This window comes from Silurus meridionalis, chromosome 10 (assembly GCF_014805685.1).
Source record: "Silurus meridionalis isolate SWU-2019-XX chromosome 10, ASM1480568v1, whole genome shotgun sequence".
NCBI classification, from domain to species: Eukaryota; Metazoa; Chordata; class Actinopteri; order Siluriformes; family Siluridae; genus Silurus; species Silurus meridionalis.
The window spans coordinates 27,426,237-27,448,308 of NC_060893.1; the positions used below are offsets into that span (position 1 = coordinate 27,426,237).

Genomic DNA, 22,072 nt, shown 5'->3' on the forward strand with positions numbered 1-22,072 from the left:
GTACAGTGTGATCAATGGTGTCAAAAGCTGCACTAAGGTCGAGCAAAACAAGTAAGGAGACAAAACCCTGATCAGAGGCCAATAACAGGTCATTTACCACCTTAACTAGCGCCATCTCTGTGCTATGATGAGGCGAAATCCTGACTGATACATTTCAAAAATGTTATTCATAAGCAGATGTGAGCATAACTGCTGTGCTACAACCTTTTCTAAAATTTTGGATATAAAGGGGAGATTTGATATCGGTCTGTAGTTGGACAACTGACATGGGTCAAGGTCAGGTTTCTTAATAAGGGGGTGGATAACTGCCAGTTTGAAGGATTTCGGTACATAACCAGTGCTAATTATTTATCCAAATTCTGTCCTACCATTCGCTAATGAGAATAAAGGAGATGCCTATGTGTAGTCACACAGTGTGTTGTTGAAGAGCAGTATGCTCACTTAAATCCCATAATCCTTCAGTGGATTTCACGACATGCAGCATGCTCCTGCTCCTGAGCAAAGACCTTTAATTCAGTAGGCCATTGCCTTTATTCTGTTTCATTGTTCATGTTTCTAATCAGATGTTATATTACGTTCCACCTCAGTTATTTAACCAGAAGGTCTAAACTCAATATGCACAGTGTTGAGGAAACTACAAACGACAAGACAAGGCGCCGCCCAAGTGGCAGCCTGTTGCAGCAGCTCCCGTAAAGTTTGTGCTTTTTATTTATTTTATAGTGTTCCGCACTTTGTGTTTTTCTTTTTAAGTGTATGCGCGTAAATTTGGAAACTGCACAATGGACATAAACAAAGCCACCGAGTTTGCTCTACTTTTCCTGCTTCTTTGGACTTTGTTCACAGTCGCGTCTGGAAACTCTGTTCATAGCCACGGTCCTATTGTTTACACCAGTGATCAGCTGTTAGCATTCCGCAACATGCCGATGCTACTAGGAGAAAACCGGATATTCCCATGAGCTAAGAAGGAGAAGACGGGGGAACCGTGCTGGAGCTGTGTGTCGGAATAAAAGGAGACGTTACAGACCAACTCTCCCGTCCATTGTTATGGGAAATGTAAGATCTTTACCCAACAAGATGGACGAGCTAGCGGCTCTTACCCAGCATCAGAGGGAATTCCGGGAGTGTAGCATCATGCTGTTCACGGAGTCATGGCTAACCAAGCTAACACCGGACACGACCGTGGCTCTGGATGGATTTGATTTACTGCACGCGGACAGAACGATGGAGAGCGGTAAGAGAAAGGGAGGAGGACTGGCAGTGTTTGTGAATAATAGATGGTGTAAATCTGGACACATCACTATTAAAGAACAGATCTGCTGTAAGGACATTGAGCTGTTAGCCGCTAGCATGAGGCCGTACTATCTGCCGAGGGAATTCTCGCATGTTATCGCGATAGCTGCGTATATTCCCCCCTCTGCTGACGGTGAATCGGCATGCGAAGTCCTGCATTCTGTTGTTAACAGACTGTTAACACAGAGCCCAAATGCCCTTCTCATTATCTCTGGAGATTTTAATCATGCCCCTCCATCCTCCACTCTGCCCACATTCACCCAGTATGTTTCATGCCACACCAGAGACAATAAAACACTGGACTTATTTTATGCAAACTCAAAGGAGGCCTATGCTTCATCACCTCTCCCCCCCTTGGGAAGATCGGATCACAACCTGGTTCATCTCCTACCTGTGTACAAACCCCTTGTATGCAGGCAACCAGCTACCTCCACACAGTGACGACATGGTCTGATGAGACCGATGAGGCTCTGAAAGACTGTTTTGAAACAACTATGTGGGAGGAATTGTGCAGTCCACATGGGAGGATATTGACAGTCTAACAGATTGTATTACGGACTACATTAACTTCTGTGTGGAGAATACTGTACCCACCAGGACTGTACGGTGTTTTCCCAACAACAAACCATGGATAAACCCTGATATAAAGACTCTCCTTAAAGAGAAGAAGAGGGTGTTTAAATCAGGAAACAAGGAAGAGCTGAAAACTGTCCAGAGAGAACTGAGGAAGAAGATCAGGAAGGAAAAGCATGCTACAGGAGGAAGATGGAGGATCAGCTGCAGCAGAACAATGTCAGCGGTGTATGGAAGGGGCTCAAAACCATCACTGGTCACAAGGAGCCAAGCTCTCAGGCTGTGGGTGACCAGAAGTGGGTGAATGATCTCAATCTATTCTTTAACAGATTTGATCAGCTACCCTCCCTGCCCCCATCCAGTCCCCCTGCTGCAATCCCCTCTCTGCTTCCACAGCAAGCAGCTCCAGCCCCACCTCTCTGCACTGCTATCAGCTCACAGACAATACACAACACACCTAACTTCCCACCCCTGCCGATTCCTCCAGTCAACACTCCAGCCAATACACACTGCCCCTTACAGAAGCCCAGGTGAGAATGGAGCTCAGGAAGATCAAAGCGAGGAAGGCTGCAGGCCCAGACGGCATCAGCTCCATGCTACTTAAGACCTGTGCTGACCAGCTGTGCGGCATACTGCTGTACATGTTTGACCTGAGCCTGAAGCTGGGAAAGGTGCCACAGATATGGAAAACATCCTGCGTGGTGCCTGTACCAAAGACGCCGCCCAAAAGACTTCGGAGACTATCGACCAGTAGCGCTGACCTCGCATCTGATGAAAACATTGGAGAGGCTAGTGCTCACTCATCTCCGACCTCTGGTGAGCCCATCAATGGATCCACTTCAGTTTGCCTTCCAACCTGGCATTGGAGTGAAAGACGCAGTCATCTTCCTCCTAAATCGGGCTATTGCACACCTGGAAAAGGCTGGGAGCACTGTGAGAGTCATGTTTTTGACTTCTCTAGTGCTTTCAACACCATCAACCTGCGCTCCTGAGGGATAAGATGGTGTACATGGGAGTAGACCATCATCTGTCTGCCTGGACACTGGACTATCTCACAGACCGACCACAGTATGTGAGGACTCGTGACTGTGAGTCTGACATGATTGTCTGCAATACTGGAGCCCGCAGGGAACGGTTCTTGCCCGTTTCTCTTCACCATCTACACTGCAGACTTCATGTTCAGCTCAGAAACCTGTCACTTACAGAAGTTCTCTGATGACTCTGCCATCGTCGGTCTGATCACGAATGATGATGACAGAGTACAGAGGACTTATAAAGAACTTTGTGGACTGGTGCCAACGGAGCTGCCTCCAGATAAATGCGGGAAAACGAAAGAACTGGTGGTGGATTCCGTGAAACAAACAAATTCTATCACCAGTGAACATTCAGGGAAAGGACATTGTGAGTGGACTCTTACAAATACCTGGGTGTTCACCTAAACAACAAACTGGACTGGACAGACAACACTGAGGCAATCTACAAGAAAGGGCAGAGCAGACTCTTTCTGCTGAGGAGACTAAGGTCTTTTGGAGTACAGGGAGAGCTACTGAAGACCTTTTTTGACTCTGTGGTGGCCTCAGCCATATTCTATGGAGTGGTCTGCTGGGGCAGCAGCATATCTACTGCAGACAGGAAGAGACTAGACAAGCTGATCAGGAAGGCCAGCTCTGTCCTGGGGATTCCCCTGGACACTGTACAGGAGGTGGGAGAAAGGAGGATGGTAACAAAACTATCATCATTGCTGGAGAACGCCTCCACCCCTGTATGAAACCGTTACATCGCTGAGCAGCTCTTTTAGTAACAGACTAATACATCCCAAGTGTCTGAAGGAGCGATACAGAAGGTCTTTTCTCCCTGCTGCTATTAGACTATACAACCAAAGCTGTTCCCAGTAAAACCAGTCACCAACATACAACACTGCTATTACTTTTTAAGATGTGCAATAACTTTATCTGTGTGAAATATTATTAAACAAATCAGGTACAATATTATGTGCAATATTACCAGCAATTTACGTGCAATACTACCTCAAAACATGACTTAAAAAGCGTACTTTTGTTTTTCCTATTTGTATTATTACATTGTACTGTATATATACTGGTATTGTAGTATATGTATATTATTTTTAGATATTTGCATTTATTTTTATTTCTTTGTTATTATTATTATTATTATTATTATTATTTATTTTTATTTCTGTTTTTATTTATTTTTTTTTTTTGTATATTCTTCTTTTTTTATGTATATTTGCATGTATTTTTATTTCTTTGTCTTGCTGCTGTAACATAGAAATTTCCCCACTGTGGGACGAATAAAGGTTTATCTTATCTTATCTTATCTTAATTTTCCTCATAAACCAATCCAGAATGCAGCTGCTCAACTTCTTTTCCACCTTCATATTTGTTCTCCATCTCTCAGGGTAACAAGAGCATCCTGCATCAAGATTCTTCTCCGTTCTGGTGCCATGGTGGAGGAATGAATCTCTAGATGAACATGTGAGACATTGTTCGAATGATGTCTAAAGACCTGCATCTTATTTCTCTTTTCTCTTTGTAAAGTTGATTTTAAAGTTCTCACACTCCATTAAACACATTGACTCACTAGGACACGTTGAAACCTCTACATTAATCTCCGCTGCAATTAAGTTATATTTTCCACCAAAACCAGACAAAATCAATACATTGTGTAGTTCTACACATCAGCTGATACCTGCTCTGCATAATGCTTTGGAACCCCCAGGTACAAGAGTTCACTGGTTTAAATCTGTGTGCCCCTCTAATAGCTTGTCCGTCTGGTACCAATAATGTTTTTAAAATAATCCTTCTTAAAAGCAAAGTAGAGTTTATTGCAGTAAAACCACAATCAACCCGAGAGCAGACTCGTGACATGTAGGAGATGATCTGAAAATCAGTGGCAAAATCTTCTTCATTTATACACAATGTACATCCCTTTACCATTCAAATGGAAACTCTCCAGTAATGATCTCATAACATCTTTCTTTAACACGTTACTTAAGTTATTTTTTATTCTTTATTTTAATTTCCTTTAACTTTAGCCTATTTAGGGTTGGACACAAAAAAAATGGAGAACCATCTTATTCCTCCCACTTCCTTTCCATGTTTATTCTTACTTTTGAAAATCAGGGGATCCCCCACACACATATCCATTCTAACCATGTGTAGGTATCTTGTTTAATTTTCTTTCTTCTACTTTTTCTCATTGATTTATCTAATGTTATCATAATTTAGTGACAGCATGATTCTGCTACGTGCTCAAATTAGTGCTAAAGCATGTTTTGATGTTTCGGCCAGGTGCACCCCATGATCTTGCTTAAGAGACATTATTGCCAATTTCTGCTAACGGTGCATGCCGAATATTTGCTCTTTCTTGATACTCTGCTGACTTCTACACCTGACCCATGGCCATCATACCGGCTGGTTTGTGTTTCTCAAGTCTCTGACGCTTCTTCCGAAACAGACACATGCCTCCCTGATTCCAACCCGTTTCAAGATATTGATAATGACAGTGTTGTATCATGTACTAGTGGCAGTGTTGATTCATGTATTAGTGTAGGTGGTCATGATCACAGGCATATGTATACTTGTGGCTTTACAAATGCAGCATGTTGTGTAAATGTCCATGAAAGTGTCCAATGAATAATCTTCTAAACCGTCTTCACTATGATTTCTAGGGTTTGCATTCAGAAACATTGCAATTTCCAGATCTGGCAATGATGCAGCTGCATAGGTTACTTTCCATAGTCCCTCTGTAGAATGTGATGAGGATTGGTGGTGGTAGTTCCTTACCTTTTCCCAGGAAGTAGAGATGCTGCTAGACTCCTCTCTGTATGCTGACTAGTCGTTCTTGCTAATGAGACCCACCACCGTCGTATCATGGGCAAACTTGTCGATGTGGTTCAATCTGTGCATTGCTACACAGTCGTGAGTCAGCAGAGGGAACAGCACTGGGCTGAGCACACAGCCCTGAGGGGCCCCAGTGCTCAGTGTGATGTGCTGGAGATACTGTTCCTAATCTGGACTGAGTGAGGTCTCCCAGCCAAGAAGTCTATGATCCAGTTGCAGAGGGAAGTGTTCAGGCCCAGTAGGTTCAGCTTCTCAATCAGGTGCTGCAGTGGCGGGCTGTGCATTTGATACCTGGGCCTTCAGTGGGGATGTACCCTACTTAATCCACCTCTTAAAACCACCACTATCCAGTCGCAATTATAGAAACTATCAATACTGTACAAAAACACAATATAACAACACGTGGCATTACAGAGAGACATTTTACATATGGAGGTGAAAACCATTTTACTAAAGCAACAAACCCAGTTAAGACTCCAAACCTCCACACTACAACCACAACTGTGCACCTACAACATCTGGAGCAGTTCACAATCAATATTTGTCTAATAACATGACAAATTGCACCGCTCCTCAGAGTCCGTAATCCAATGGTACCGGTCATATTCGCTATTCTGGAGAATATGAAATCTGATCGGTTAAAGAAACTGTCAGGGGCTGGAAACCAGAAGTGCACGCCACGAAACCGGAAGATCGTGACAGAAACAGACCAATTGCTAATATAGTTTAAGGTATATCGGCCAGCAAAACTGAAGGCCCTGGGCAGATTAGATTGCCATGGCAGCACATAGAGGCTGAAATCTGTTTGGACAAAAAATCTAACATCCACATACATGTACTTGAAGCAGTGCAACCGAGAGAAACGCTACGAAATGAAGAAGTTGGGAATAAATTTCATGGAACAAATATTAGAATTTAGGTTTTAAATGTAGGTAAGTGCTTCTGATATTGTTAAGGCCAGCAGAGAAGTCCTTGCTGGCCCTGACGGCCCTCCACTGAGGTGCTGAGGGATAATTGTGTTGAATGCTGAACTGGTACATGCCATGGATGTTTGTGTAAAAAAGATCCAGTGTGTTCACTCTTCTCGTTGCAAAGTGCACATGCTGATGGTGTTTAGGAAGCACAGTCCTGAGATTTGGATGATTGATATCTCAGTTTAGACAGGTTATGATGCCCTGTCACAATGTGCAGTCTTACCACTATACTTGAAGTGGCTGTGGATTCTCTGGATATGTTCAAACTTTGCCTCTTTGATGGTCTGGGATGGTTTGGACCTTGTTAACTTGAACCTGTCCTGAAAGCAGCACCTCTAGTTTTCAGAAGCACACACCTCCATATTTATCTACGGATTCTGATTGGAGCAGGAGATTATGATCTAGGAGACAGTGACATGATCTAAGCACTTGCTGATGTAACTGGTCACTGTGGATGTTGGAGAAGTCAAAGTTGTACTGTATAGTGTGGGGATCTTCCGGTTCCGTGGCGCACACTTCCGGTTCCTCTGCATGCACTTCCGTGTCGGCGGCCATCTTGCACTTTTTCACGCGCCTCCCAGTATTTAAGGGCACCAAAGACTTTAGCTCAGGGCCAGATTAACTCACCGGCTTCCTAAAGTCCTTGGGAATGATCTTGCCACCCTGCCTACTCTGGACCCTTTACCTGTACCTACACCTGTTCCTGTACCTGTTCCTGACCCTGATCATGACTCTGTACACTGTTCTGCACTGCACTGCTCTGGTTTGAAGTTTTTGGTTTGTGTTTCTGCTCTGCCCTTCATGGTTCTGTTTGCCAGCTCTTCAAATCTTGGACTGGTTTTGGTTTTGTCTTTCCCTGCATCGCCCTGTTTGTGTGTTTTGACCCTGGACTGTTTTTATTGGACTGTGTTTTTGTCTTGCCCAATTGCTCAGTTACCTTTTTCCTTTTAAGCCTGTTTTCTTTGTACCCCTGTGTTTGTACATCCTGCATTTGGGTCCTCATCCAGTCTCCACACTTGCAAGATAACTGACATGTAGTCTTCATGAAGACAATTCTGTCGGTATACTCAAAGCTGTCTTGAATTGCAGAGATGGTTATTCAGGCACATCTGATTTTAAACACTAATGCAAAACTGCAAAGCCAAAAAAGTCACAGCACAAGAACTTGTAAATAAAGGTTAGAATATTATGTCATTATTAAATTTTAATTATTAATATAATATATTTATAATTTCTTTCCGGATTTTTGTTTGTTGGAATATTATTAAGGTGTATGGTCTGCCATTCATGTTTAAAAATTCCCTGATTATTTTTTCTCCCAACAGATCAACAACAGTCTAAAACACTTTGGATTTGTGTGTCTGTCAAAAACTGTACATTTAAATATTTAAGCAAAATCAATAAGACAAAAGCAGATATTCCAATTCAGCACTCAAATTTATTATTTATAACTTTACATCATGATCAAAAAATCCAGAACACCAATGTGACCACAGATATAATCTTTAAAATCAAATACAAAATATGTAACAACAGTGTTTACTTCCAATATTGTTCAAAAAACAAACAAACAAACAAACAAATAACTGGATAGTTTTTGATGTATTCTATTACAACAGAACGGAAAATCATTATCCTGAAATAATGACACTATGGGGAAACCCTGATCACTGTTTAGGTGTGAAAATGAGTGTAGTGATCATTCAAACACTGATCATTACTGAACAAAGGTTTTTACAGTATATTCATAAACATATTACATGAGCCACAAAAACAGATTCATGTCTGTTGGTTATAATTTAGGCTGCAGCACGAGTTTAATCCTTTAGATCTCAACACTGCTTTATAGTTGAATAGTTTTTGAGTTAATTGTTGTTTAGTTTAGTGTGATTTAAAAAAGCCCTGGACGCTACCATTCATTCCACTCTGGCACTCTGGATAGTTTCACCTGCAACTTCTCTCCACTGAGTTTAGGTTTTTTCCCTGTTTTTTGGTGAAGTTTGGAAAGATAAGATTAATGGGTATAACTAAAATTCAGAGATGTTATTGTGCAGCCCATGTCAGGTCTTGTATCAGATTCAGATTCTGCACCTGAGCCACATGAATCAGAATAAACTTTATGTATTTAATACTGAATATACTGTCTACAGCACAAAATACAGCTACTGAGACAGTGAGATAATAACCTGAAATTAAAGAGTTCAAACAGCAAACATTTGGATATTCACTGAACAGGGCTTCATTCTCTGTATGCAGATTAGCAGAGTTACTGATTTAGTCAGATTAGCGGGATAGATGAGTTACAGAGGTACCTGGAATCCTGAGTAACCAGATTACTGAGTTAACACGATTTCCGAATTCCACTAAAGTTTGCTTTAGACAGTTAGATTTCTTTATTAACTGATAACTGACATTAGCTGGATTACAAATCCATCATGAGTCCAGCAGAGTTTAAAGTTTTTCTTAACATTTGCAGTCTTCTAATTAAAAAAGTGCCCATGATTTGACCACTCAGCTATTTCGGTAGGGTCCACAAGTCAGAACATCTTTCAAATAAAAAAGAATCATTTGGTTTTAAGTTCAGATGCAGCTCAGATAACTCAATCCTGCTCGATTAATCCATGTTTTGGTTGCTTTAGATGATCTGGATAAACCTATAAGGAACAAACTCTAACTCTACATTTCAACTCTACATTTCAACTTTTTAACCTCTTTATCTCTGTTAAGCTGCTTCTGGAAAATGGCCACTGTTAAAAGCGCTCTAAAAATTAAACATAATTGAATTAAATTGAATTGGATTGAATTAGTCTCTGGGGTTGTAAGAGGTCTCTTTTTGTAAGTACCTCATTGTAATCTATAATACTATTTTATATAAAAAGTACCAAAATGACCAATAAAAATATATGTATAAACAGCTGTTTTCTATCCCTCCAACATTCAATCCATTTATCTTCCTATACCTTATTGATATGAATATAAAACACGTGTGTTTGTGTGTGTGCAGAAAACCGTGTGTTCCAACACTGTTTTTAACACACACTTATCCACGTCCTCTTGTCCATCTCAGAGCTCATGGGCCATTACAGAGGAAGTGGATGAGAGTGTGTTAAGTGCAGCACTGGGACACAGGTGGATGAAGTTAATCTAATTTGTGATCATCATTCTTGTTGTTGTTGTTGTTGCTGTGTGTGTGGGTGTCGCCCCCTGCAGATGTGGAGAACAAGTGCAGCTTGTTGTGGAGCTGAGAGCTCAGGTACGCGCAGTCCTCCACATCCAGAGAGTGGGCCAGGGCCAGGTAAAGCGTCAGGTATGCTGCTAACACACACCTGTCCACCGAGAGAGTGGGCAAAAACCAGAGCACCAGCAGCAGCTCCACACACACGGGGTGGCGAAGGTGGGCATACAGACGCTGGGCACGGGGCGACTTCAGGGAGAGCGGGTCCCCCAGGCCTAAACACTCATAATACACCTGAGAGAGAAATAAAGAGAGAGAGAGAGAGAGAGAGAGAGAGAGTGAGACTTTGAATAGAATAATGTGTCATTACTCCGAATAGAACCATGTACCACACCATCACCTCCCATATAATTGTCCTTTAAAGTAACTTTTTGTTGCGATTGTCCCACCTGCACAAGCAGTGAGTATAAGCCTCTGTGGGTGCTGAGGGTGTGGCCACGATCTTAACCATCTCCAAAGTGTTCTATGAAATCACCACTTGACCTTGTGTCCTAAACTGCACACCGTAGAGCAGGAAGTGTCCTATTTTAGTCTCTTCAGTAGGAATTAGGAAGTAGGGACACATTTGGGTCGTCAGTACCAGCCTCTGTAGTGCGTTATATGTCATATGTGAAGTATGTAGGCATATTTTGCTGTTAGTTATATAAATGACTATAATATCAAAATAAGCCTCTATAGCATCAATCTAGAGATTGTGTAGTATGGGTAGTATAGTGTAATATGGTGTGTGTGTGTGTGTGTGTGTGTGTGTGTGTGTGTGTGTGTGTGTGTGTGTGTATACCTGCTTGAGCCCCAACAGCTCTGCATAATCGAATATAAGCAGGATGCTGCAGATCATGGCCCAGCACAGAAAGTGTACGGTGAAACAAATGAGCGGGAACCAAATATTCCATGGTGTACTCTGCACTGACCACAGACAGGGGGCACTGGTGACCGGCTGCCAGTAACGCATCAACAGCTGCAACACACACACACACACACACACACACACATTAAGAGTATGGTGACATTCTGTTAAAGCTGAAAACATCATTGAGATGTAGCAGTTGTGTTGTGCAGCATGTGTGTGTGTGTGTGTGTTACCTGCAGTGCGAGTGCAGTAGTGAAGCAGTACATGGCTCGGTTTAACACCCCTAATGCAGATTGACACACACGTTTAACGGGAGTCCAGGCCAGCAGGCTGTGCTGCAAACTGAACACCACCAACAGGAACACATCCACGGCTAAACACTTCAACACGGCGGGGTCACGCAGGGCCACGGACCACCACGCCGCATCTGAGGACGATAAAATATCATACATGTTCATTAATCATAAACAAAAACTCAGAAATCACACACACTTACCATTTATTCACACATGGAGCTATTAGTTATATAGTGTTATGTTGCATTAGGTTGCTTTATGTTATGTTGTACTGTGATGTGTTATATTGTGTTTTATTGCATTATTTTTTAAATATTGCATTATATTGTATTGTGTTATAATGTGTTGTTATGTGGGTCATGCTATAGTGTGTTATAGTATGTCAGGGTGTTTATCTCAAACCATCACCACAATCACCTCACCAAACAGAAATCTACATTTACACACAAATCCACACAACTTACACAAAATTCCACAATTAACTTACACACAACTTACACACAATTTCACAATTAACTTGCACACAACTTACACAAAATTCCACACTTAACTAACACACAATTTACACATAATTCCACAATTAACTTACACACAACTTACACATAATTCCACAATTAACTTACACACACTTACACATAATTCCACACTTAACTAACACACAACTAACACATAATTCCACAATTAACTTACACACAACTTACACATAATTCCACATTAACTAACACACAACACACATAATTCCACAATTAACTTACACACACCTTACACATAATTCCACAATTAACTTACACACACCTTACACAAAATTTCACAATTAACTTACACACACCTTACACATAATTTCAGACAACGTTCAAATAATTCCACACTAGCTCCACATACTAAGACTCAAATTCACACAATTTACCTATACCTTACACATAATTTCACCCAACTATCAAAAAACTTACACACCACTACCACACAATTCCACACAACTTTCCTTTCTTTCTAAATCTCTGGAACGCACTGTCTGTCTATCTCTCACAGAACAACCTCCACGATCCGAACCAGTCTGGGTTCAAAGCGGCACATTCCACAGAGACGGCCCTATTGGCTGTTTCTGAGAAACTACATGCTGCTCGGTCAGCCAAGCTGTCATCTGTACTTATCCTTCTGGACCTTTCAGCAGCATTTGACACAGTCAACCACAAGACACTTTTGTCAACCCTCAAGAGCCTTGATATCTGCGGAACAGCATGGGAATGGTTTGCTTCCTACCTGGAAGGTCGCTCATACCAGGTAACATGGAGGGGATCCACATCTGCCCCATGCAGACTCACCACCGGTGTCCCACAAGGCTCTGTACTTGGTCCCCTCCTTTTCTCCCTCTATCCCCACTCCATTGGTGAAGTCATATCCTCACATGGGTTTTCTTATCACGGCTATGCAGATGACACTCAACTCATCTTTTCTTTCCCTCCATCAGATACCACAGCTTCTGCTCGGATCTCAGCATGCTTGTCAGATATATCTTTATGGATGAGTGCTCACCAACTTAAACTCAACCCCAGCAAAACAGAACTGCTGGTCATCCCAGGTGATTCATCTCCAGGTCAAGATCTACAAATAACACTTCATGACTCTCTGCTCTCCCCTTCAGCCACTGCTCGTAACCTTGGGGTAACTATGGACAATGAACTGTCTTTTTTCCCACATGTCGCTAATGTTGCTCGTTCTTGTCGATTTCTTCTCTATAACATCCGAAGGATTCGACCATTTCTGTCCATACAGGCTGCCCAGGTGCTTGTTCAGTCTCTTGTCATTTCAAGACTGGACTACTGCAACTCTCTGCTGGCAGGTCTTCCCCTGAACGCTATTCGTCCACTGCAAATGATCCAAAATGCAGCTGCACGACTTGTGTTCAATCAGCCCAAGTTTTCCCACACCACCCCACTGCTGCACTCCTTCACTGGCTTCCAGTAGCTGCACGTATCAGATTCAAAACACTGATGCTTGCCTACAAGGCCAAAATGGACCAGCGCCATCTTACCTCAGTGACCTCATCACATCTCGCACTGCACCACGCTGTCTGAGATCCTCCAGCACTGCTCGACTGGTACCACCTTCTCTCAGAATGAGAGGTAAGTACAATTCAAGGCTCTTCTCTGTTCTGGCACCGAGGTGGTGGAATGAACTTCCCCTAGATGTCCGTACAGCAGAGTCCCTGATTATCTTTAAGCGACGACTGAAGACCTACCTCTTCCTGAAATACCTAAATTAGCACTTTCCAAGTTTGTAGAATTCGAGTTATATTTATATTGAGTTTGTATTCTTGCGTACCAGTGTAGATTTATTCATTACTAGAGATTTAAAGCACGTTTGTATGTCGCTCTGGATAAGGGCGTCTGCTAAATGCCGCAAATGTAAATGTAAATGTAAACTTGTACACAATTCCACGTTATTCAAGAACATCTAATAAATAATTGAATAATAAGGAACAGGTTAATGAAGTGTGTGTTTATATTTATTTATCTTTTAGCCTACACTTAGACATTCAGAGCTCATCCCCCTTAAGGAGCTGTTGCTATGGCAACATACCTGTCTCGAGCGAGTTTATAGAAAGCCTGTGATTGGCTCTGCCGCCGGCGCCGGGACTACTGACCAATCAGAATGGAGAGATCTGGTATAAACGCTCTGAGGTAAAAGATCTCTGAGGTAAATTGGGGGTGAAGGTGAAGACAATGGCGGGAATGCGAGTAAGTAAACTTAGTGTATGTGAGTGTGTTTGAAGTCTATAAGAACATGTAGACTGTGTGTGTGTGTTTAGAGTCTACATGAACATGAACTATAAAAAACCTGATCGCCCAACGTGGGGCTCGAACCCACGACCCTGAGATTAAGAGTCTCATGCTCTACCGACTGAGCTAGCCGGGCTGGTGCTGATCTCCACCCTGCTGCAGCACAAGATCTACTTTCAACTCTATTCAGTTTATTCATAAAGTTATCTCTGAAGCAGAAACATGTGCCTGAGGTGCAGCTTTACTTCATTCTAGGGTTCGGATCTGATCTACATGATCAGATGTGTGTTTTGAGGAGGTTCTCAGTAGATGTTCTGTGCTGAAGTGAAGGAGCTCACCGTCGCACAGGGCCGCGCCTCCGGTGATGTTGTGATAAACCGGCCGGAAGGAAACGAAGCGCACGAACTCCGCCGCGGTACCGAACACAAATACGAAGTTCGCTAAAGACACAACGCACAGCGTCACGTTCCGAACCGTCAGCAGCGCCATGGTGTCTCTATTTATATTTATTTCCGTATAACCAACAGGTTTCATCCCAAACCACCTCCCTATTCCACATGAAGTGCACTACCAAGGCTGCACAGTGCTGCCACTTATACACTACACAGGGCGCGCGTGGAGACACGAGGCAGCTATTGGCAGCACTGGCAGCCACAACTTCCCAAAACTTCTAGGTGCAGTTTGAAATTCTTTCCACACGGTGGGGCAGTTTCCCCCGCAAACCGCCGTTTAGTACTAATTGTTATAATATGGTTAGTTTTTATAAGATCAGAGTTAGAATAAAGATCATTATTTATTATTCAGTATCTTAAAGGAATATTTGTGTGGTACATCTGCAGCTTATATTACATTTTTAAAAATCTCCAATGCATTAATGTTTAAGAAAACATGAAAAGGAGGAACTGAAGCATTCACGCTATAATCCAGGGAATTTAAAGACATCACAAAACTAGAACTCAGGATGGAAAGTTCATCAACAGCAGCAGCAAACACACACACACATTGAAAATGCAGTGTGTTCTGGTGGGGGTTCCCAGCCTGTTCCAGGGAAACCCCTGAAGGCAGTTATGTCAGTTCAGATGTTGGGAAATGCTGCATGACCAGTAAAGGTTTTTGAGAAACCAGAACAGTGTTGGTTACTACCTACCGTGCAAACATCTCCATTAACAACTGCAACAGATAAACAAAGACGCAAAATGTCTTCAACAGAGATCCAAGACAAAGAAAGCAAGGTGTATAAGAAGATTGAGTAAATAAAAAAAATAAAACTTTAGTAGATGATTGAGGAAAAGCAGTGTTAGATCCCAGGCGAGGGTAATCCCATGAATCATTCAACATTAAACAGTTTCTATCAGAAACTTTATTTTCAAACTGCTGTCAGTTCACAATTAATGTTTAACACACAAAATGAAAGAAAACATTATAACACACACACACACACACACACACACACACACACACACCATCTGGTTAAATATGCACAGAGACACTATGAAAAATAATAAGTTTTGGATATTGGACTAACAGAGAATGTAGATCAGGATGAAGGATGGAGGGCCAGACTGTGGAGAGGAACCACAGAGGAACTCCTGAGAGGAACCATTGTGGAGAGAATTATTAGAAAACAGTAATATATAAACACAGGAACCAATATAACAACTTTGGTATGATAAAAATCAGAGATTCTTCCTCATCATGACCATCAGAAACTAACATACAAGAGCTAATTATACTTCTACAAATAAACACGTCTGATTAAAGCCTGAAAAATACAAATAAAAAGTGATTTGTGATGAATGAGTTCAGATGATGGGGACAACACTGTAGGTGCCGATTCCACACTGATTCTGGTTCCGCAGCATTCGTATATATCCTCCTTCTCCCCAATTATCACTCCAACTAGGAGAGAGAGAAGGGGGTAGAAAGAAAGAAAGAGAGGGGGGTATTTCAGTCAGTTATTTCATAATCAATATTAGTTACATAAAATTTATTTTTAAAAGTAGCACAAATAAATAGCATAAAAGAATGACACTGTGAGTGTGTGTGTGTGTGTGTGTGTGTGTGTGAGTGTGTGAGAAAGAGAGAGAGGGCGAGAGAGAAACCTGTTTTTGACCAGCCAGTATTGTCTCCCATCTTCTTTTCCATATCCAACTATCAGAACAGCATGATTTAATGGTAAAGAAGGACATGACGTTTCGTTATATATACCTAAATAAAACACACACACACACACACACACACACACACACACACACACACTTCAGAATGTTGTTTGTAAACTCTGAACTTTAACACACATGCAGTTCTGCATGAAGCGTTTAAATCATGTATCCCCTCCTCCATACGTGCACCTGGTCAGGTAGTAACATTACTGTAGTTAAAATAAATATTAGTTCATATATTTCTGGGAAATTACTGTAAATAACAGGTATAAATAGTATGTATGTGGTTGTGTGAGTGTGTGTGTGTGTGTGTGTGTGTGTGTGTGTGTGTGTGTGTGTGTGTGCTTTGTCATAAACAGTCCTGCACACACGTCTCATTAAGACTGGAGTGATGTAACGGAGGTTGAGAAATCTAACAGTGTTTATACACACACACACACACACACACACACACACACACACACAGGCATTTCCACATTACACACTGTACAGAAACCCAGATATATCACATGAAAAACATTCACATGAATAAAATACTTTAGCAGATTCTTTACTACTGTTAATACTACAAAAATATCACACACTGAGATTTGATTCACTGTAAAGTGATCAGTACAGTGTGTGTGTGTGTGTGTGTGTGTGTGTGTGTGTGTGTGTGTGTGCTCATTACCATCCTTGTAGTGGTGAAACGAGGTCATGTTGGCATTGATTCCCACTGCAACCGGTCCGATGGTAGCCACCACCTTCTGCAGCTCAAACTCATTATAACGTGGAAGAACCCGGTAACCCTTACAGTGCCCATAATTATGAGCACGACGGCAGAACACCTCCTACAGAACAAAACATTCAATTAAATACAAAATATTTGATATCGTGACAGAAGAAAGAGCAGAGAACCGACACCTACACGAGTGTGTGGTGGTATAATAGTTACTGAAACTGTGTGAAGACTCTGGTAAAGTCTGGGCTTTCAGGTGGTGGTGGTGGTGGTGAAGTGAACTTCATGCAGACTTTAAGGCATATTAACACACACATGTAGTAACAACAACAGGAAGCATCAGGAATCTCTGGTGTTCATGACTCCATGTCTGTGCTTAAAGATACATTGGCAAGTAAGAAACGTTCACATCAGCAGAAAAGGCTGCAGGAGTGGATAAAACTCAGAGATGTGTTTGTTTGATATATATATCTTACTTCCTGCAGGGATATCGCTTTTAGTACCTATTGGCTGAAGGCCTGGGATTTTGGGCCCTAAAGAGGTTGTTCCATTTATAGAGGATTTAAACTCCTCACCTTCCCCAGAAAAGTCTGCTAATATTCTGGAGAAGAGCTGATGTAGACATCCAGGACATGGAACAGTTCACAAAATCTTTATTCTTGCAGAGATTTCTGAAGTTAAACCTGTCTGTAGATGTTTTGTAGATTTGGAGAGGGATTACAATCATGATGACCTTAATATTTGAGATTGTTGATGAGTGCTGGGTGAACACCAGACTCTGTACCAGTGTGAACTGTATTTATATTACTGCTCTACTTCCACACAATTATCTAACAATGCATCAAGCACACAAGGACTAATGAGACGCTGGGAAAATAGTTGTACCTTATCTTCATAAGGGTATTCAGACTCCTTGCTGATTCCTTCATTGTTTACAATGTAATGAAATGCATTAGTTAGAAGTCCTCCAAAGCAGCCATGATTTCCTGCCAAATGACTGCAGTCCACCAGCTGCTGAACACTCAGAGGAACCAGCACACCCTTCTTTTTCTTCATCTGAGCTTCTAAAGCTCCAACTGCACTGAATGCCCAGCATGAGTTGCAATTACCCTACACCAAAAACACACACACACACACACAAATGTTGCTTCACAAAACAGAAGAGCACATATATTTGTTAGCGTGATTGTTGGAGATGATACCTGGTTCTGAACAGGAGTGACAAATCCATCCTCAGTCCAGTTCACACTGGGAGGAAGAGGGAAATTAATTGGAAAGGTAAAATTATCATCATCATCCTGAGGAGAAAAGTTCTCCATCCTCAGACCATTCAGCTTAGCATTGACTTCTTCTGCAGTCTACATAAACACACAAAAGAAATGGACAAAGAATATTTTGCTTCTACATGAAGTCACATGAACCCGAAAATAAAGAAGTCATGGAACACTGGATCATACCATGTCTGAAAGGTGATTGAGGCCAGTGGTAAAGGTGTGAAGTCCTGCTGCAGCTTCTTCATTGTGCTTCTTCACTTCTAAAACCTTCTGCTCCCAAACTGATCTCCTGTATGCTTCCTCCATCTGACACACAAAAACAAACCCAGAAAACCATAAAAAATCTTTCTAACAAATGTATTTATGTGAGGTGCTACCTGTTGTATTTATAATTGTAAAAAAAGTCAATCTAGACGAGCAGAAATCCAATCTCATGACTCTTCTTTCAAGACACTTCCTTTATTAGCTTGCTCTGACTTTCAGTCTCAGTAAATTCTGAAAATATGAGGATCTAGCTTTGTGTTATATTTTCACTCAGGGGTCTCCAACATTACAATCTACTCACTTCATCTATTTAAAAACAATCTATTATGAGAATAAATATATATGTGTGTGTGTGTGTGTGTGTGTGTGTGTGTGTGTGTGTAAATAAAACAAGGAGGAAATAAAAGCCTATAATAAACCTAATAAGGGTTCATTTGTGAATCTTAAATTACTTGTACATGTATTAATAGCAGTAAAATTACAGGATTCTTTTTTTGTGTGTTTGTTTTTAAGAGATTGAACTCCAGAGAGTGATTTGTTGGGAAGGTGAGGTCAGTCTAAATCAGAAAAGAGACTGCGTGTTTAAAAAGTCTTTCACCCAAACACTAAAACTGAATCTGAGCGTAGAGTCTTCATGCTGCTTTAAGGTGAACAGGTGGAGTTCATTGGTCTTGATAAGTTCAGCCTGGTCCTTCGTCTCCCTCTGGTGGTCAAAGGCAGACTAGCTGCTGATGATGTAGGGCTGGGCTGTTTAAATCCTATCACTGTATGTAGTTAGCATTTCTTGTAGCTAAAGTTTCAGGCAAACTAAAAAAGTACATAAAGACTTTAAGATCTGTTTGATTTCAGCGTGGTCTTGTTGAATAAAAGCTATGGATGCAAATCACTCTGGTTCTCTAACTACCCCCTCTGTCTCACACTCAGGCACTGATCTCTTTGTGTTGGAAAGAAGCAGCTCATATCATTAGAACAGTGGCCCTACGACAGGTTTACTAGTTGTGTATGTTTAGTAGAATAAAAGAATCTCATATCTTCAGTGATGTTACAATAATGATTTGTTGTTAGTAATGCAGGATGCTCACCTTTATGTTGTTTTATGGCGATTGATTTTAAGTTTTCAAAACATGAAATTAATATGTAATTTGTGTTCTCACCGCATCGCTGTAGTTTTTATTGAATTATTTTTCCAAGACCTCCAAGAGCCGTCCAGATTCATATCACAGCAAACCCCAGACAGCAGCAGAGTCAGAAGCAGAACACGCATCATTGAGACTGTAAACACATGATAACTGGTTTTGCTCGAGATCATATTGTGTTAATGATTATGCGTGTTCATGATACAGCCAAGAGCATGTAACCATCACAGCCATGTGTGTTTCTTCCCCAAAGTGTGTCCACAAAGTCACATTATATAAAGAACTGAGATTCTCAAAGTGTTCCAGCAGAACGATGTACACAAAGCACACTCCATGATCACAAGGTTTTTGGTGTGAACATTGAAGAGGAGAAACTCGAGAGTCCTGCAAAAAGAGAACTGACCTTTTCAACCCCACTTGGGGATGAACTAAAACCTCCCTGAACATACCAACATCAGTGTCTGATCTCACTAATAGCAAAATGGTCTCTGATCCCCAAAGCCACACCTCAAAATCTAGTTTAATGCCTTCACAGAGGAGAGAAGTTCAACCTGCACAGATCAGTGTGTGATGATTAGCGGTGCTATTAAATATCCATATTATAGATGTTTATTAATGTATCAGTATGGAGTTAAACATGTCTCTAGTTATCTTGAAATGTACGTTAAATTCAGATTATGAGAATAATTCAGACTGTTAAAGAATATGATGGCCAAGATATTCTGAAGAACAGCAACAATGACAACAACAATAATGATGGTAATAAATAGTTACTATGTGGGTGGGGTTAATAATGACACGCTGTTATTTGGACAATCAGCTACATTTTCCCCCCATGGAAGGTGAGACCAGTCCCCAACCCTAAATGCAATGTGTGGAAGATTTCTGGGGTTAATTAAAGTACACATTCACTCTTTAGACTTTTATACTGTAGTTTACATGTGAAAATGGAAATGTGGTCATTCTGCCCTACGTTGGTTTCGTTTATTTCCTTTCTCACAGATCAGATCACATTTTCTACATGCTACAGTATGTTCCTCTCTGCCATCAGACCTAAAAGAGGAGTATCACTTATACTGACATGCAACAATATGGTTTATCTGATAATGTAACGTAAATGTAATGTAAATAAATGTTAAATCTAGTGTGTGTGTGTGTGTGTGTGTGAGTGTGTGTGTGTGTGTGTGTGTGTGTGTGTGTGTGTGTGAGAAACAGAGATAGCTCTTACCTGTGTGTGTGTTGGCAGGAGACTGAGTACAGTCTGTAGATCTTAATGTATATAATGCTATAGGAGGAAATGACCTCACCCACATGATCTTTTCCTTTTTATCTCTAGAATCTGTTTTTCTTTACTGAAAAGTATCAGATGTATTTAAAGGTATAATTAAAAAATAAACACACTTGCAGAACTCGAATATAACTTTAGTTAACCCGTGACAAATTGAAGTTGATTTTCACGTTTTACAATCAATTTAATTTAATTAATTACATTTAGGTGCAGTGTGTGTGTGTGTGTGTGTGTGTGTGTGTGTGTTTTAAGATAAAGAATATGATTTGTGTATGATCATCTGGTTTTTATCAGGTATGTATTGTATGCTGAGTGTGTGTTTATTTCTAACATGTGTATCATCACATTAAAGACTCATTTGAAAGTGAAACTTCACATGGCACTAAAAACTCAAAACAACCATATGACCATATTTAGTGCTGCTTCTATAAAACCACATCCTGTTAACGTGGGGGAAAAAGTGTTTCTTTAAAGTTACAGCAGTTGTTTTTCTAAGAAATCATTTCTACTCTACAGATTTTTCTTCATTATCTTTAATTGCATTTTGTTATAATGGGCCACGTTGCAAACACTTTCTTGTGTAGATTTAGATTTTAGTCTACAATATTAATCCGCCATGGACTTTATAAACCAAGTTGATTTTACAGTTGTATTTCTCAGAAGCTCAGCTACTTAATTGTGCTAAACAGAAATGTGATGTTTCACTGCAATATTTCCATAACAAGGTTCCTGATTTCGATCTAGAGTTTGATGAATAGTTACACCATAAGCTATGGGTTAGAAACTGCTTCCTTATTGATTTCCATCAAACCAAGAGACAAATCAGTGCATGAATCAGCTTTATTTCTCATCATAGCCCAGGCACAGTACTGGTTAAAGTAGTAAATGTCTGACTGATCAGGCTTCTGTCTCATTGCTTGTGTGAGATAATCTCAGTGCAGCTTTGATACCAAAGATAATAACATTCTTTTAGCTAGACTACAGGTGTTGAACACATCTCTTTGCAGGAGCAGGTTATACTGGTTGACAGATTTGTATCAGTTTGTGGATATAAATGTTGTGTTTCTTTATGTGTACAAAAATAAAACTCCACAGACTCTCAAATACTCTCTTTAGGCTCATAAATGCCTGGTGCAATGTCATGTATCTGCTGCTTCTTCTGTTTTGAAGCATGACAACAGCTTGTTAAAACGGGATAATGCCCTGAATGTTATACCAGGTTTCTCTCCGTGTATATCGTCAAGACTGCGTTCCAGTCATTTCTGCTTTCTTTCTTTTTGTCATCAGGAGTAGATCATATGAAACAGCCTCATAAAAACACTGCACTAAAACAACTCAGTCATATAGAAAATCTTTGAAGATTGCTTAT

The 22,072-nt window shown here is 40.9% G+C and overlaps 2 protein-coding genes, 1 non-coding gene and 1 gene segment (V, D, J or C); all 4 read right to left on the bottom strand.

Annotated features, from left to right (window-relative positions):
* LOC124392842 overlaps positions 1–22,072 on the bottom strand; it is a 69,975-nt gene that overhangs the window by 43,348 nt on the left and 4,555 nt on the right.
* nrm (nurim) lies at positions 8,119–14,509 on the bottom strand. The gene is made up of 4 exons (XM_046860092.1): positions 14,200–14,509; positions 11,019–11,212; positions 10,717–10,893; positions 8,119–10,169 (listed from the first exon to the last, which is right to left on the bottom strand). The coding sequence occupies exons 1-4, from the start codon at positions 14,393–14,395 to the stop codon at positions 9,840–9,842; spliced, it is 897 nt and encodes a 298-aa protein (XP_046716048.1). The 5' UTR covers positions 14,396–14,509; the 3' UTR covers positions 8,119–9,839.
* trnak-cuu lies at positions 13,925–13,997 on the bottom strand. Its single transcript has one exon. It is a non-coding gene; the product is annotated as a tRNA-Lys (tRNA).
* Positions 15,199–19,549, bottom strand: LOC124392839 (procathepsin L-like). The gene is given in 8 exon segments (XM_046860091.1): positions 15,199–15,760; positions 15,964–16,069; positions 16,694–16,853; positions 17,627–17,851; positions 17,944–18,099; positions 18,199–18,321; positions 19,434–19,459; positions 19,462–19,549. Coding segments are annotated over 8 exon segments (978 nt in total). The 5' UTR covers positions 19,547–19,549; the 3' UTR covers positions 15,199–15,663.

What these genes read in the sequence shown, in the direction of transcription:
- nrm (XM_046860092.1), bottom strand. Translation starts at nt 14,395, where the DNA reads ATGAAACCTGTTGGTTATACGGAAATAAATATAAATAGAGACACCATG. An exon ending in CTACTGCACTCGCACTGCAG is followed by an intron (nt 10,894 to 11,018) that starts GTAACACACACA and finishes TGTGTGTTGCAG; the next exon opens with CTGTTGATGCGTTACTGGCA. An exon ending in AGCTGTTGGGGCTCAAGCAG is followed by an intron (nt 10,170 to 10,716) that starts GTATACACACAC and finishes TTTCTCTCTCAG; the next exon opens with GTGTATTATGAGTGTTTAGG.